Source organism: Micrasema longulum, unplaced genomic scaffold (assembly GCF_059751315.1).
Source record: "Micrasema longulum isolate JH-2025_06_02 unplaced genomic scaffold, ASM5975131v1 h1tg001237l, whole genome shotgun sequence".
NCBI classification, from domain to species: Eukaryota; Metazoa; Arthropoda; class Insecta; order Trichoptera; family Brachycentridae; genus Micrasema; species Micrasema longulum.
In genome coordinates, this window is record NW_028278424.1 from 178,073 (window position 1) to 196,252 (window position 18,180).

The 18,180-nt window shown below is 32.6% G+C and overlaps 1 protein-coding gene across 1 annotated transcript; it reads left to right on the plus strand.

The window, feature by feature from the left end:
• Positions 1–7,847: 7,847 nt before the first annotated feature.
• LOC148276329 (brachyurin-like) lies at positions 7,848–16,606 on the plus strand. The gene is made up of 6 exons (XM_088234423.1): positions 7,848–8,024; positions 9,577–9,847; positions 12,744–12,842; positions 15,048–15,187; positions 15,617–15,667; positions 16,377–16,606. The coding sequence occupies exons 1-6, from the start codon at positions 7,848–7,850 to the stop codon at positions 16,494–16,496; spliced, it is 858 nt and encodes a 285-aa protein (XP_088090549.1). The 3' UTR covers positions 16,497–16,606.
• The last annotated feature ends 1,574 nt before the right edge of the window (positions 16,607–18,180 follow it).

Below are 18,180 nucleotides of genomic sequence, written 5' to 3' on the forward strand. Positions count from 1 at the left end.
TGCATGCACTTTGTTTGGTTTGCGGGGCTTGATAGTAAAAGAAAACAAAATGGGTTTAGGAATCTAATCATGGTGCCATCAAGCGTGGACTAGACGGGGGATAGTTTCTTAATATGTTTTAGACTTGAAGGTGTAATACCGTGACCAAACGCAACGAACCATCACTTCGCCCTAGGGGTCTCCTGAATACATTATTTTATACATTTAGGGTTGCTCTAACGAGGTTTACTAAGTATTCACGTAAATATCTTTATAAAGGTACCCTACTTCGAGAAATATTGCATTGATTATATTTTCTCCAAAGGGTAGAATCATCATCATCATTCTCTTTCCACACCGAATGGTGCATAAGGCACTGCAGTGGTACACCAATCGCAGCGTATCTTGATCATTTTTGTTACGTAAAGCAAAAATGATCAGTCTTACGCTTCAGGTAGTAGTCCAGGGGCTATAAAATATTTAAGTGTGAAAACATCCTTTTAAATAAATATTTCGTGTAAACCATGTCGGGAATATCGAACCCAAGACCTCTTGCATGGTAGGCCAACGCGCTGACCATTACAAATAAGCGCTGTAAATGCCCAGACTCGCGTATTCCCTCTCTGTTGCAACAAATTTAGATTTAAACGTAACGTACCTTAATAAGTATATTGCCAAAACCCTCTAAACGTCTTGTCTTTTGTATATCATGTCAATGAAATTTCAAGCAAGGCATTAAAAATGTTGGGCTTTATTTTGAGAAATACAAAAAATTTCAAGTCCATCCGATCATTGAAAATATTATACGGTTCTCTTGTAAGAAGTAATTTAGATATTAATTCATCAATATGGTCACCCTGCTATAATGTTCATGTTTATAATATAGAAAACATTCAACTTAAATTTCTACGATATATAAACTACAAACTAAACATTCCGATACAAAATGTGAATTATGACTATTTATTATCACTGCTTAACCTAACAACACTTTCTGAAAGAAGAACTATTAATGATCTCATTGTACTGTATAAAATTGTAAACTCTCTTTTTGACGCACCAAAAATACTTGAATTGATTAATTTTAGAGTACCTGCTGTCAACACTAGGAGTACTTTATTGTTTCATTGCTCCAGTACTTCTTCTAACCAACAAAACAATTCATTGATACCAAGACTGCATAGGTTAGGTAACACTTATGGAACGGCTGCAGACATTCTGTCCAATTCTTTACCATCTTATAAGTCCACAATATCAAGTTTATTTGTAGCTGCTCGTCAAACTATTATTGACAATTCAATTTCATAAATTAAAAAAAAAAACTTACTTGTTTATTTTTATTACCTTATACTTGTTTTTTTATTTTTTACTATTATATCAAATTGCACTGTAGTATTGGCAAATACGCATTTCATAGATACATATATTTTTTTCTTATTTTTTCGTGATAATATATGCTTGCTTGTTTATTAATTTAACTTAAAAATGTCTTTCTTGCTTACCGTAACACTTTATTTATTGTTTTATTTACAGAATTTATTTTATAAGCTTATATCTTTGCATTTTTTGTTTATATGCTTACTGTTTTTTCTTGCATACCTTTGTTATTATTGTTCTTTTTTTTTACTTTGTAAAACTTTTTATCATATTCTTTTTAACTAATTTCACAATTTTTTTCCGTATATTCTGTTTATTATTTAGTACATATGTTAGCATGTATTTCATTTTTATTTCTTGTAAATGCCTTTTGGGCGTTAATGAACAAAATAAATAAATAAATTAAATTAAATGAGTAAATTTGAGGTAACAATTTTAAAATACAGTTAGATGTCATGTTTTATGCCTTTTTATGTCATTTTTTGAGCTTGATCAACTAATAAAATCTCCTAAATTCTCTGAGGTTTAGTTACAAAGTTAAGATGTAAAACCCACTAATACTTTTTTTATGTTTTCTGGTGAAAACCGTCAATTCCATTAATCAGATTTTTTTTTTTCGAAATCTCATCCCTTCAAACAATTTAAAGAAATTAATCTAATTAAAATGGTTTCATGAGTGTCCAAAATATAAGACCGGAAAAGACTTTAGTTGAGTAAAAAATTAAAATAGATTTTTCTCAGAACGGGCAATAATGCATTTATAAGATTTTCCCAGTGTACCGACGCCGTTACAAACTTTTTAGACCAGAGCGGTGGCTCGTACGGATTAAGGAAAGATAGGAAAATAGGTTTTAGTACGAAGGTTCATTGTAGGGGATTCGGAGACAATCTGCGGATGATGAATTATTTAGTTTAGGCTTCGTGCACTTTAAAGTTTTGGAAGGAAACCCACTCCCGCATCCATTTCGCCTCTTTCTTCCCAGTTCAAGTGACGCCAACTCGGAGTACCTAGTGCAATCGCACTGTTAGTAATGTCGCATGTCGATTTGTTCCATACAGAACAGTTTTAGCAAAAGTCACTCGTCGCCAGGGGTATGCAATGCGTGGACTTTAGTGGAGAGATAATAATTATCATTTTTTTACTCAGGGTTGGGCCGGGAGAAAAATGCCGTTTTTTACTTTGGATTGAACAATGCGAGCGCATGGGCGTTCAGAGAAATTCTTAATTTACCAACATGTAATTACATTATTACAACACAGTTTTTATTTTTTAGTTTTTAAAAGAATTGCGTCACTTCTCTAAGTAAAAAAAAACATTTTTCTCGAGTTAATCGATTGTCAGCAGGACTTTAATTTTGAGGTTATTGTGTAAATATATTTTTGAATTTAAAAAATCCTTATTCCTTTAATGGATTTGTTCGGGGTATGCTTTTTGGGAGTAACGGTTAAGATAGTAGTTCGACTATGCTTTCTTTCTCTAGTTGACATTTTTCGTGGACCACCTTTAAAAGGGGGAGGTTTTACTTCCTCATGAAAAAAAATATGATTTGATGTGGATGTACTAGACATAGATTTGCAACCGGTTTTATTATATCTAAAGTGGAAGTGCCATGCTCGATCTTTCTCTGGTATGTTTTTCATTTTTTTATGTATATATTTGGACCCCTATATTTAGTAGCCTTACGTGTTTAACTAAGGTACTCGGAAAAAAATGATTTTGTTTGTCTTGGAAATGCGATGTTGGATCACTGATTTTGGTTTATTACGTATATGAGTCCAATCACCACTGTTGCAAAGTCCAAAAACAATGGCGCGTGATAACTACTTTTAACGACAGTGTAGATATCTGTTAAGAATATTCCATCTTTCCTGTATTCTGCTTCAAGATTGTGGCGTTCTAAACTGAAAAATGGACACTGAAATAACAGATGTTCGATACTCTATGAAGAAATATCATCGCACGGACAATAGTCATCATTCCTTAATTTAAACCTTTATAGGTAACTTCTCATAGCTCCGTGTCCGGTAAAAATTTGGGTCGTTTCAAAAGTACTTTGGTGATGACGACGGAAGTTTGCTGCATCAGCCAGCGTTGAGGAAAACAAAATTAACCATAACCCTAGTTTAATTTGAAGACTAGGATTTTAGTGATTTTACCTGTAGAAGAAGCGCGGTAATGATCTTCTCAACGCTGTTGCGTATTTTGTTTTATACTGCTTTTAGTTAAGCTAAGGGGAAATTCTGAGAAGAAAGGTACTGTTATTTTATAAGTTGCGGCTCTTGCCCGTTCATCTGCTCTCTCATTTCCTACAATACCAGCATGTCCTCTTATCCAGCATATTTGAATAATTATCCCTCTGATTTTTAGATCCTTAATTTTACTCTGAATATCTACAATTAATGGATTTACCTACCAAGTATCAGTTATAGCTTGAACGCCCGAACGACAATCTAAAAATATTTTTGCAATAACCAACCTATTTGGGGATTTTTTTAATAACCATTCGAGAGCTTCTCGTATTGCGAGTAGCCTGAAAAACTGAGAAAAAATTGTCTAATTTAAATGTTCTGCCGGGTAATTCTTCATCACCCCTCAAAAGGAAAGAATGCCGCTCCTACTTTGCCGACGAGCAGGCTACCATCCGTAAATATTTTTATTTCATTGGAAGCATAAGGAGGTATATCTTTGTCAAGTAAAAGAATACTTTCGGGAATTCTTTCACACGGGTGAGGTAAATCGAAATGATTTGCAGTTCCTTGATACTTGCGATCATTTGGAATGAAATACAGCTTACCAAATTTCTTGACATTATAAATGTCTTTTCTTCCTTGAATTTCAAGGTCTAACGGTGTAAACCCTGTTAGGGCTTGAGCTGAGATGAGTGAAATTGTTCGGTATCCTCTACAAATGAGCTGAGAAATGTGTGTTAATAATTCGATATTGATAAATTCGATTATGTTATTAAAACCACGTGACATTGGTTAATAGATAAAATTTATAAATAAATTCGTAGGTACATCAAGTTTTGATTTTATCCAATATCTATAAGTTTTTCCAACTTTGTTTCGCAATAAGGCGATTATTATTTTTAATCTGTATCAATCGATTCGTTCGCCTCGTGGTCTAATAATCAGCGCATTTGCCTACCATGTGAGAGGTCTCAGCTTCGATTCCCGACTTGGTTGACATGAAACATTTATTTTAAATGTTATTTTTACTCTTGAATAATCCAAAGGAATATTTCAATTTAAAATTAATAGAAAATGCGATGTGTTTGGCCTTAGTTGTTGTGACGTTAAGATTTGTGATATTGTTCTACTCAAATTTATAAACTAACACTTCCTTATTTTTAAATATTTCTCCAGAAATATTATTTTATGACTAAGCATAAAGCTGCTTTCTTGCAAAAGTAAGTTTGTTTTATTTTTATATTTTAAGGGAAATTAGAGAGGTTAAAACGGCATGATTCTTCATTTTAACAAAAAAACAAATACTTTTTATCTCACTTATTACCATGAAAGTTTCCTGGAGGTGTATACAGGGAGGATAGAATGACATTCTTGCACATTTCTACGTTTTAAAAAAAAAAAAATGGCAAATTAAGCGACAAGCTGGATTTTTATTAGGAAGGTAGACGAAAATGATAGAATTCCATACTGTATTTTAAAAATGTATTAGTAGACTTACTAAGCAGTGATTCGATATATTTACAAAAAATGACCGATCATTGGCTCTTCATAATAGTCGTTGGCTTTGATATTACTTTATTACGAAATTCAACAACAACAACAATCCATCCCGCTGTTTCCCCGTAAGGATAGGCAGATACGATAGAACGCCACATCACTCTATCTTTGCATACAGATTTCGCTTCCTCTACATGTATACATCTTCTCATGCACTCGTGCCGATTATTCCGACTTTTAACATGTCCATCTTCAGAAATTTGTTGGATTTGGTCATGCCATGTCTTTCTCGGCCTTTCTCTTTTTCTACATCCATCAACATACGCATTGTAAATATTCTTTGCCTTTCTTTCGCTGTCCATTCGCTCTATATGTCCAAACCAGCGCAGAACCCCTTTCTTGATTTTGTCGAAAATGCTTATCTCATCCTTACATAATGTATCTCAACATTGGTGCATCTATCGTACATAGTTTTACCACACATTCGCAGAGAGATCGCATTCAAAATTACAAATTTAAATGTATTTTTTATGCTACTAATAATTAGCAACAATTTTTTTTTACTGGACCGTATTTCATAGACCTTTATTACTTTAAAAATGTAACAAAAAAACGCGATATTTCCCTATTCACCACTGTAGTTGGGTCGCGTTAGGAGCGAAAAAAAATCACCCCGGTTTTTTTTTTTCGGAATTTATTGAACAACCCTGCCCTAGACACTTTGAATAGATAAAGAGTATGCGGTGTTAGGAATGCACTTAGCGGGTTTTCAGATGAGGAGGATCGAGGTCGGGGAATACCAACCCACACCCACACCATAACCAACCCTCAGTCGATGCCAAAATACGGGTGAAAGCCACCCTAAATAATTCACCGTCTGATCGGGAATGTATTTAACGTCTTCTTGTTGGAACTTGGATCTTCCTCCATATATTGTACTTTAGTATAATATGCGAATATGTTCATCATCTTTGCCACCAGTGTCACTCTACTTTTTGCTGTAGCTCAATCACAAATAACTATCGACATGCTAAGCATTTTTTGATAACCACGAACAATAATGAACATGCTTGAGTTATCGCACTCAATAGTCAACGGGTGTGTCGGTTTATTTTTTGTTTTATTTATTTATTCTTATTTGGGAAAAAAACAACACTTTTTACATATATTGTTTACAGAAAATAAGAATATATATAAACGAAAATTGTGAAAACAGTAACCTCGTAAATAAATACAGTTCACTGGTGAAAAATCGGATAAAAAAATAATGCAATATATTGCATTTGAAAATACTAAGGAGTATCTAATACAAAAAAGTGAAAATTAAGTTACAATTACTACTGCGACTGCTTTTCTTGACATTTGGCCAACCGCTGGCCAAATGCAATAAATAGCATGATAAATAATAAATAAATAAAAATAGCAGTTTAGGAATATTTTCCATATTTACACTGGTAAAATTCAAATATGTGATTGCGCAGCAGGATTATACGTCGCGAAACGTAAATAATTTGGCATTTAATATTAGGTGTTCACGGATGTTGCATTGTGATCGCGATACGATAAACAACCATAGTGAGAAATTGTTATCACATCGCTTATTAGCACGTCGATAGTTATTTGTGATTGATCTACAGATCAAGAAAGTATTCTGAAAAAATATTTGCATTTTTCTTATTTTATATTAATTTCATTATTCATTATTCCATGTCCGCTTCCTAGTTGGAGAGTATGGTGTCCACAAAGATCCTTTAAGAATCTCTGTCAGCTCCTGTGCATCCTCCCAAGTCAGGTTCATGACCCGTAGTTCTGACACGAACTGCCGACGAACATTCAGCAGTGGACGTCCAGGACGTCGAGAACCTGATGCCTTGTAAACTAGGCTAGCGTGGTTAAGGCTCTTAGAAGGCATCCGCAGCACATGGCCAAGCCAACCGTATTGCCTCCGATTGACGACAGTTGTCACCGGAGTTCGCCGTGTCCGTTCTCTTATTTTACATGCGATATTTTAATTTCATTTTAGACATAATGTTTCTACCTCTCTAATGGAGCAAGACGCTCATGTTTGTTCGTTTTACAATTTATGTTTCAGATTTTTTAGAAGTATTCATAATTTAAAAAAATATGTGTTGCAAAATCGATTAATACAGTTTGGAAATTAGGATGGAATGGGTTCCATAATACCTGTACCTACCTTAGAGGATAAAACACGGAAATTTTTTTTTTTAAATATATTTTGATTCACATATTGCAGTCCTTTTGGTTTTCAATAGTTTATTTATCATGCGTTTTCGACTGTTTAAAGCAACGGCCTTAGACGAAACGGTACTTTAATTTTAAACAACTGTCAAATTTATTTTTGTCCCACTCTCTTCCCCCCCCTCACCAACGAATCTACCGAAATCTACAGATTTATTTTTCTTAATCTACCTATTTTCGCTTGATCTAGTCTGGCAACCCTGTCCGCGTGCCACAAATTCGCCACATCTGATGACACGCTAAATAATAAAAACTGTTTTGAACAATGTGTTAAACAATCTTCTGAGTTTCGATTGTAGTTTTTAAAAAATATCCCGATCGCCTCTGATATCCCACTATCAAAAGATAGTAAAATCAGATTTGCAAAATTACCCACGTCAAAATTCGTCTCAGATTAAAATTAAATCACAACAGATTACGATTGTAATTGAAAAATAAATATTTATTGCTGGGGAAATACTAATTAGAATTTCGGGAGATGAGATAAGATAGTAGACGTAATATAAGGGTGATCCGAAGTCTTCTGCGGCAGTAATCCTTGCATCATGAAGGTGATTCTGTTCGTCTGCATGCTCGTGGTGGCAGCTTCGGCTGGAGTACCTGAGGTGAACAGGTACATGGTGCCAACTGGAGCTAATAGGATCCTGGACGTGATCGACCGCATGCGGTATGGCAGGATTGTAGGAGGAACAGAGGTCACTCCTCACTCGATTCCCTACCAGGTACTGAAAAAGATATTGTATTTTAATAGGCACAAGGACTGCTAATCTTGTGTTTCTCTTTATTAATCAATCAATGCAATAAGGAAGTTTAAGTGGTACAAAAAAATGTTCTCGTCTCCTCTCGACCTGATTTTATTTATTTATTATATTCCTTAAAATGTAGCTTGATTAGAATGAGTTGTCAGCAAAAGTGAGGACATAACTTTGTAGTAACGTCTAAGGAGTGATTTATATTGACACATGAAAAATCATTCGTACCAGGCATGTTAATTAATTTTTTAATACGATGCTTGACATATAAATCAACATAATTATATAAAATCAGCTGTAAAACTAAAAAAAAAAACAAAAATATACCTAATTATTAACGACGTTCTTACAAAGTTACATCATTTTGCAAAACTGTTAGAGATGATACAAATTGATCAACGTAAATCGATCGAATAAAAAATAATTAATTTGTTGTTATTCATGAAAAAAGTGATTTAATGTCTTATTTTTTAGTAAATAATTGTCTTAAACACACTATAATAGGCTTTTTGCATTTTTATATCAATTTTCGGAAACAGAGTCTCATATTTGCATGAAAAAACTGATAAAATCGATTTAATCGGTACATGATCAGTGATCAATAATTTCCCATCAGTAGTGACATTAGTTTGACACCTGTCATTTTAATCCAGCTATATTTTAAGGACTATAGAATAGGTACTTGTTGCAACAGTATTTTATGGAAAACTAAATGAATTTTGCAGAAAAATCTAAATATTATAAAACAGTTTCATGAACACTACGATGACAACCATAATGATTTTTTTATGTAGATATGAGGATTTCCTGGTACCGCCCTTAGGAACTCGCGAATTTTTTCACCTTCAGACTCAAAAAGATTAAATAATGGAGTCGTATTTTGCTGCGACATGCCTAAATTATATGATTATTTTCATAAATTATAGTAAATAGCTACTTAAATAGTATACTTACCATAATGTTGATTTTTTTCTTTTAAAGACCTGTATTTCACGTCAATTTTGTAGTGTAATGGTCAGCGCGTTTGCCTACCATGCAAGGTCTCGGGTTCGATTCCCGACAGAATTGAAATTAAATATTTATTTAAAGGGGTATTTTCACACCAGAATATTTCATACCTATAGTCCCTGGACTAGTACCTGAAGCGTAAGACTGATCATCTTACCTTCGTCGCGGGTTCAATTCCCGACAGTTGCAATAAAAATATCCAACAAAGATTTTTTTCTCAATTGGTCTGTGTGTTGTAGTGTATTTTTCATTACCTCCTTCCATATCCCCTCTATCCTACCTGCTGACAAGCCTCAAAATAGAGGCTAAGCGGGTTATTCCTTCAAAAAAAAAAAAACGAAATATCTATTTTTTGCTTTACGTAATAAGACGTTACAACACCGTTGGGGTTGGATTTTTCTGGACAGTCTTTTAAGATGTAATCTTATTAGCCTTGGAATGATGTCCAAGAAAAATGCACGCGCTAGTCAAGTTATTTAATACGAGTAAATACATTTGGCATTTTTCTCCCTAGGTTGGTATCTTCCTGACCCTCCCCGGGGGCACCGCCTTCTGCGGCGGTTCCCTGATCAGCAAGAACTACGTCATGACCGCCGCCCACTGCGTCAACGACGGAAGGAACGAAGTGTCCGAGTTCAAGGTTGTCCTGGGCGCCCACTCCATCAGGGATGAGGATAACACCATCGTCCAGTCCACCACCGCAACCATGCACCCCAAGTGGAGCCCTACCACTCTGCAGAACGATATCGCTCTCATCAAGCTGCCAGTCGATGTTGAATTCACAGGTAAGAATAAAACACAATTCCTCACATAGTTGATCATAGAAAGCAAGAAAATAAAATTTAACACAAGCATATTTTATTTTATATTATTTGGAAAACCAACAGTTTTACATACATATTTAAAGTAAACAACAAATAAATTGTATAAATAGTTTATACATATTTTTTTTTTTTTTTTAAATTAACAGTTATTGTAAATGGGGGGGATTAGGACAGTAATACGTGAAGAGAAGATAAGGAAAGGAAGGGAGATGTACCTACAATGTGCATATTTATTATCATAGTGTCTATCATGTTAGATGATGAATTTTAAGTGTCAATTTTAAATCAGACAGATATTTGTGTAGTCTATGTCTTAAAATTTGGTATTTTACACTAAAAAAATCCTACGAATTATTTTTTTTTAACATACGATGTTTTACTTATTGGTACATGAAACAGTTGGCACCGTCTACAAATCCTGGCTGGAACATGTATTGTTATCAAACTAAGTAATTCTGTACAGTCAACTAATCCTGTCATAATTTTGTGAAGCACCAGTCGGTCCGCACACACTCTGCGATATCGTAGTAGAAAAGTTATTACATGGTAGGTAGAGGCAGCGAGTGTTGAAACATTAAAAATACCGGTTTTGTATTCTAGGTATTTTATAAATTTGCTCTGAATGTTTCATATACTTGTTATATATATGGCATACTGGGGATTTCATATCTGAGATGCGGATTCCAAGTGGCTTCTAAGAAACTTATAATATACTGAAATTAGGGCCTTTGGATTATCAAAGTGTTAACTCATTCGAATTATGACACCTAACATGCTCAATGCTTTAGAGATATTTTTTTCAATATGCGATTCAAAAAGTAATTTAGAGTCTAAAACAATCCCAAGATCTTTATTTCTCAATTTCTCATGAGTACATAAGGTATTATTTAGTTCTTAATCATAATTAAGAATTTTTCATTAAGATTTCCAAATACACTGGAACTTCTTTTTACATGGGGTTTACGTTCTACGAACAATGCTGTATGGGTTTCCTTGCATAATAATCAATTCGGGATTTAAAGAAAACAAACAAAACAAAACAAACAAACCATCACGCCGTTTCCCCGTAGGGGTAGACAGAGAGGAAAGAACGCCATAACACTCTATCTTGGCACACAGACCTCGCTTCCTCTACATTCATACATCTTCTCATGCACGCACGCCGATTATTCCTACTTTTGACATGTCCATCTTCAAGTATTTGATGGACTTGATCGTGCCATGTCTTTCTCGGTCTTCCTCGTTTTCTGCATCCATCAACATTTGCATCGTAGATCCTTTTAGCCGTTCTTTCGCTGTCCATTTACAGAAAATTGTTTACTATTTATTGTATCTTGATTATTTTTTAATACAGCATGTCATCAAAATAATTTTAAAAATCGTTACAAATATTTTATATAAATGTAATATATTATACGCTAAGTAATCAAATGAGCGATGTAGGGCTTTCCAACAACGAATAGTATAATTCTATTAAAATTACGCATTGTTAAATTAATCTTTGAAAACTAATTTAATGTACTTTTTTGACCGTGATATTTCGAAACTGTGTAAAACGAGGTTCCAGTATAATTTCAAATTACCAAAATATTGTACTCAGCAATGAGGAACTTCAGCCCTACGGGAAATTGAATAGAAAAAAGTTTTCTTACACGCTGTACAAAGTTTCCTGAAAATGTACGAAAACAATATTTTACTTTGAACGACGTCACTAGTTCATGCGAATCAACCAATGATAAGAGAGTTGTGGAAGGTTTCTTGTTTACTTGCCGTCAAAGGACCGATCGGCAGAACTGACCGAGAAGAAGCGAAAGAGAACTTGAGACGTCACTCGTGGAGAAATTTCGCGGAAAAAACAAAACTTTAAAAAATCGTGGCGCTGATAATACATTAAAAAATGTATTTTAATGGCTTAGTTAAATAATCTGTTGACAAATAAATAAAAGAAACCTTTTATAAAATATTCACTACCGGATATACAACAAATTGAAAAAAAAACTTAATGAAAAAGTTTATTATAAAATTTATAATTAATATTTCACTTGGGACACTACCAATATTTTTCATATAATACTAGCGGACCCAACAGACGTCCTGCCCGAACGTTGGCTTGCCTGCTATTAGCTTGGAAAAAGAGTTTTCATTGATAAATAAATACCTAGGTACTTGTTTAAGATTGAATTCCAAAACTAAAAATTATTAATATTCCAATATTGAATTTAAGAAGGTACCTAGATACTTGTTTATGGTTGAATTCCAAAACATAAAATAATTCATATTTGAATATAGATTTTTTTTGGCAAATGTCAAACTCGGCTCTTCTCACCAACAGGGGTGCCACTTAATATATGAATGCGATTTTCAATAAAATATTGAATGTCAGTTTAGATTATTTTAGTAGTACCGAAAATCCAGTAAAAATAAATAAATGGGAAGAAATCATGAGGGATGTAAGGAAAGAATCTGATTGGGATCCATAAAAAGCTAATTCTGTTTGTAAACATTAAAAAACAAACTTTTTTTGTGGATGCATTCTCGTCGAATGCAACCCTGGTAGGTCGATGAAAAAAATATTTATGCTTCTAACTTTGTGTTTATAGATTCTATTGAAATTTTTAATATGTACGAACACGCGCAATGCAAAGATCTACATTTCGCTGAAAAAGGCCCGTAAATTGGTTAAGCCGTTTAGGAGGAGTTCAGTGAAATCACACGTAGAGAAGAATTATATGTATATATAAAGATATATATTGAGTGATGAAACAATGATAAAGAAACGCTTTGCAATTTCTCTGCATCATATTTCATTTTTACTCGAGTTGAAAATTTATTCTTTGATTTCTGTCTAATATTTTAGAAAACATCAAGGCTGTCGTCCTTCCTCCCAAGTCTGCTGTTTCCGAGAGCTTCGTCAATGCTGCCGCTACCGCGTCTGGATGGGGCAAGGAATCTGATGGTAAATTCTCCAAAATATTTTCCATCTTATTTAAATTTTATGCGTGTCTTGCTTGGTGGAAGAGTTGAGGAAATACGGATGCTTTAACAAAGTCAAAATGGCGAATGGTGCACAGTGTGTAAAGTGGCCACTTAAACCAGCCAATGACAGGGCATAAGTCGTAAACTCCTAGACTTCCATATTCCCTTCTCAATAACTTTTCCCTCTCTGTAGCAACAAATCTAAAGATTATGATTAGAAGTAATCACATGTCTTTAAAAAATGAGCTTTTTTAAAATGTACTTAAATATCTTTCAAACACTAAACTTCATTGTCAAATTAAAACATAAAGTAAATGTGGGTCTAGATTACTTACCGTCCATGCTCTCTGCAGCTGCAAGACATACTGTAATCTAGCTCCTACCTGTTATACGATGATTTTTTATTATTATTATGAATTAAAATTTTAAAATCACAGAATTTCGGAAAAAAATATATCATCAACATGATCACAATACCAGAGAAAAGGTTAAGATCAGACTTCCTTTTAAAAAAAAGGTGAAATCACAAAATTCTATTTTATGTAAAGTACTATGAAATGTAAAAAAACATATTCTTTCATCAGTTGATGTTTGTGAAGTTGAAGAGCTAAAACTGTTATTTATGCGGGTGAGATTCATCTAATTGAATTATTTCACCTACATACTAGCCACGCCTGAAAATTGTTTTTTTTTTTATTTCTATACTTTTCATGGACCAGGTGGATTTATCAACAATATTTTGAGTTTGTCCAAATATGTTAATATTAACACAACACCTCCCCGGGGAGTTGAATCCAGTCCTTGTCTACCAAAGTTTGGACAAACTCAAAATATTGTACCTACATTGTTATTATTAGAGCAAACATAAGAATATATTGATGTGTGCTCTAGTTCAAGATTTAAAATATAAAAAACTATTGAAATAGACCATAATTAGAAACTAGAAATTAGAATATCAATCGTCCATGCGCACTGTAGTTGCTAGCAACTAGACGTGTTGGTATATTTATTTCTTGTACAGCGCCCTTGAGGTGATTTTCACAAAAAATACGCTTTGTAAATAATCTAGCTATAATAATAATAATCTCTTCCTCTCAAATAAATGCATATTTTGTCACTTTCGGAGATCCTGATGGACAAAATGTTTCATTTAAAATTATCTAATATAACTAAATATGTGATATTTTTTTCTTACTTAAAAATGACACAAAATCGTGGTAATATACACATTATTACAATATTAATACATTATAAAGAAAACAAAATACTAAAATATATTTTGTCCCGATAAACTATTCAATAAGAGTTTGTCATCGGGTGCTCAGACATAAGTTTTAGTTAATAATCAAATAAAATAGTACAGACATAATACTGTATACGTATAAAATAATGAACAAATATTTGTTTTTGATGCTTTGAAAAATATTATTAAGAAGAAAAAACTCAACAAAAACCAGATAAAAATGGTTTAAAGAATGTTTGTTTTTAAGTAAGGAAATAGAGTAATATAATACAATTATAATTAAAGAATAGCTATTTACTTAAATATATTATAAATATAGGAAAAAATTATAAACACATATATTAATAGTGTGTGCTCATATAAATGCAAACAAAACAAGATATAAAAAAAAACAAAGCAAATCGAAAATTTCAATTTATATCTACAGAAAAAATCAAAATAATAAGAAAATTAAAAGTACCTATTAAAATTAAGATCTTAAAAACGTAAATAAAATAAGAAAGAAATAAAAAAAAAGTTAACCTAAAAGATAACAAAAATGTATTCAATAAGAGATAAAAAATGTTTTACGTAAATAATAAATCAATATGGGAACGTTCTGTCTACTAACCACTTTCGTAATAAAAACATAATTGTATTTTTATTATTGTTGTAAAACTTGTTTTGAGTGTACTGATTATTAAAAATAACCATAAACGCTGTATACAAAGGCTGGTTTTAATGAATTTGAATTATTCTATTATAACGAAAAATTCAAAGTTTTGTAGTCAAACTGAATTTCGGTAATCCCAAATTTCGTGAGTGAAGCAACTTCTGTAAGAGTGGGTGGCCTGTCAAGCTTTCTCGCTCGCCGACCACGCGCCGCGAATGTTCAAAGCAGTTGCCGAGATATTCATAAATATTGGAGATAGTCGTTAACGTAGTTAAAATATAATATTTCAGCTAGTACCGCCATCGCCAACAACCTGAACGCTGTCGTCATGCCAGTGATCACCAAGACCGCCTGCAACGTCAGGTATTTGGGAGTTATCCAGGACACACACATCTGCACCAGTGGCACCAACAAGAAGAGTACCTGCAATGTAAGTTACTTACCTTACCCAACCCAACCTAACCTAACCTAACCTAACCTAACCCAACTATTTAAATATATACATGTACAAGTATGCGGACCCCCCGAGTACACCGGTACGTCTAAACCGACTGTTTTGCAGGAGACCGTAAACAAACGTTTTAAAATGTATTAATGCTCGTAACTTAAACGCCACATGACCCCATACTACCCTTTCTTTTGCTTAATTAAATCTAAATTTGTTGGACTTGGGGTATTTTACTATTGTAATTGTAATTATTTATAAATACATCTACACCAAAGAGTTCATAATAAATAGATTTAGTATACCCACACACAGCCCATAGCTATTTGGGATTTTTTGTTAATGTGATATGTGTAATAAAGAATGTACCAAAATGTAAACAAAAAGATTAATAATAAAATAATATTTTTACAGGGAGACTCTGGTGGCCCATTGACTGTCGTCGAGAAAGGAGAAACCATTCAGGTAAAATATTTTTTATGGTTTTTCCAACAAATTAACGTAACGTCAATGAAATAAAATAAATAAAATTAACGTAAATCAATCATAAAAGAATCTTACTCTTTTATTGAGAATATTATGTTCAAGTGTTTGTTGACAAATTCTGGATTTTTTCCTGGCAGGATTGCTATCATACGATAAAGACAAAGGTGTTATAGTAGTCTATCTTGGAAACGAACCTAATAAAAAGATTTCATGCCATCAAAAACTTATTCGTTTTAACAGTAGGTGTCGCTAGTTATTCTATACTTCTATGAAAAACCAGCACGCTTATAAGCATGTATGTATTAAAAATTGAAAAATGCCTTGCGTGAATATAAAAGTAAACTACCTACCATTAACTCTTATGTAGAGTTAATGTTACACGTTACAGCATATAAAGTGATCACTCAACTCGGCTAATGACAGATCATAAGCCAAACATAAACAATGACAAATTCTCTAGAATCTAACCAATATTATGTCCAACGTCTTTAAGAATTGTAACTATTTTTCTATATATTTCATCTACATAATACATCTTTATATTTATTTTGTATCTTTTCTTTTATCTCGTAATGCTTTCTTTTTAAAAAATCCCTCCAAACGTAAGTAATATGAAAAATTAAAATTTAATCGTAGACTGTAATTGTTACTAAATAAATCAAACTTTAAATAATATTGTATTCTATAGGTTGGTGTCGTTTCCTTCGGAATCGCTCTCGGATGCGAAGTGGGATGGCCAGCGGTCTTCACCAGAGTCACCAGCTACTTGGACTGGATTTCAACTACTGCCGGAATCACCCTGGCATAAGGATTCTAAATATTTAACAAATATTCCAACAACAACACAACATACTGTCACTACCTTTTGTAAATTATTATTTACAACCAATTATTTATAACCATTTCCTCAACTGACAATAAAACATGTTTTTATATCATATTTTTATTTTTATTTTTGTGTAAAAACCTAACAATCTCATTGGTGTTTCCAAAATCATGATGAAAAATACAGTGTTTCAAGAATATCATAGTTCTTAAAATACAATATATGAAGGTAAGATGATCAGTCATACTTCAAGCTCCAGTCCAGCTAGGGACTATGAAATACTGCACTGAAAACCAATATTCCATGTTGACCTAGCCATGAATATAACCTGGGACTTCATGTATGGTATGCGAACATTCCTATGATGCGGATTTATCTCCACTTAATTTCCTTTTACAAGATCTGAATTATTAAAAAGTTGTCAGGATACAGAACATTACTCTTCATTTTCTCCAACTACCTGGGTTACTACTCCAAACGCTCTCGCGTCCATAGAAAAAGCTTTTATAGCGTGTATTTACATACAAAATACGCGTTATAAAAGTGTTTTCTACGGCCGTGAGAGCATTCGGAATAGCAGCGCTGGATTAGAAATTAACAAAATAGTTAATCCTACGCTCAATGTATCAAAGTTAATTAGTATTCTAGTTATTATTTTTTTTTAAATCCAAATGTGTTATAAAAATGTTCAGAGCAAACTAAGAAGGAAAATAAGTGGTAGTCGGATTGTTTGAATAGAACAATACATCATAATTTAGAATCCGAAATACGGTTTGCAGACATTAATGATATTTTCTGTAGATAAAATAATACCGAGTTAATACAGTCAACAAAACAATATTTATTTACTGAAAGCTTCCAAAAAAAATTCAATCAAAAAGACTCAAATTCTCTGTAAAAAACCCAAAACTCAAAAGTTTAAATAAGTCAACATGGAGACATTTTCATTCTCAAATATTTTCACGTTAAATTTTTAGTATTGGGTGATGTTTGCACAATATTTGTTCCCTTTAAAAACATCTTAATCTACAAAAGAAACTAAATTATTAATAATTAATCAATCTCTATAAACATTCGTAGTTACTCAAAAGCAATGTAGAAAAAACATATGTATTTTTTCTTAATCTCCTTTTCATTAACTGGTATGCTTGTATAAATATACAATGTATTGTGATAAAAGCTAGAAATCAAATGTGAAACACAGTTTTATTCCGCGTTAAATTTATTATTTTGTGTATTGACATAAAATAATAAACCAAAACTTGGGTAATAAATAAACTTAATGAGATTGATTATTACTTATCGAAATATTTTTCGATTCAAATTTAATCCAGTTATCTTAAGGAATTATTCTACTTTATTTTGGTACACATTGCTAACTCGCACTTTTTGCAAACATATTTTATAAAATAAATATATGTATTATTAATACTTCGACCTTACATTATCACGGTTTTATCAAATAGCTTTGAAAAAACGATTCATCATTGTCAAATTTTCAATAAAACATGACACATTTTGTATAATAATATGGTAGTTAGAAAATTGATTCATATCTTATTTATAATATATAAAATACCTACTGATAATCTCAGGATTAACAAAATTAAATAAACTGAATAAATGTTATTGTCTTATGTCTTGTGTCTTGGTTTATTGATTTTCA

What these genes read in the sequence shown, in the direction of transcription:
- LOC148276329 (XM_088234423.1), top strand. Translation starts at nt 7,848, where the DNA reads ATGAAGGTGATTCTGTTCGTCTGCATGCTCGTGGTGGCAGCTTCGGCT. An exon ending in AGTCGATGTTGAATTCACAG is followed by an intron (nt 9,848 to 12,743) that starts GTAAGAATAAAA and finishes CTAATATTTTAG; the next exon opens with AAAACATCAAGGCTGTCGTC. An exon ending in AGAAAGGAGAAACCATTCAG is followed by an intron (nt 15,668 to 16,376) that starts GTAAAATATTTT and finishes TGTATTCTATAG; the next exon opens with GTTGGTGTCGTTTCCTTCGG.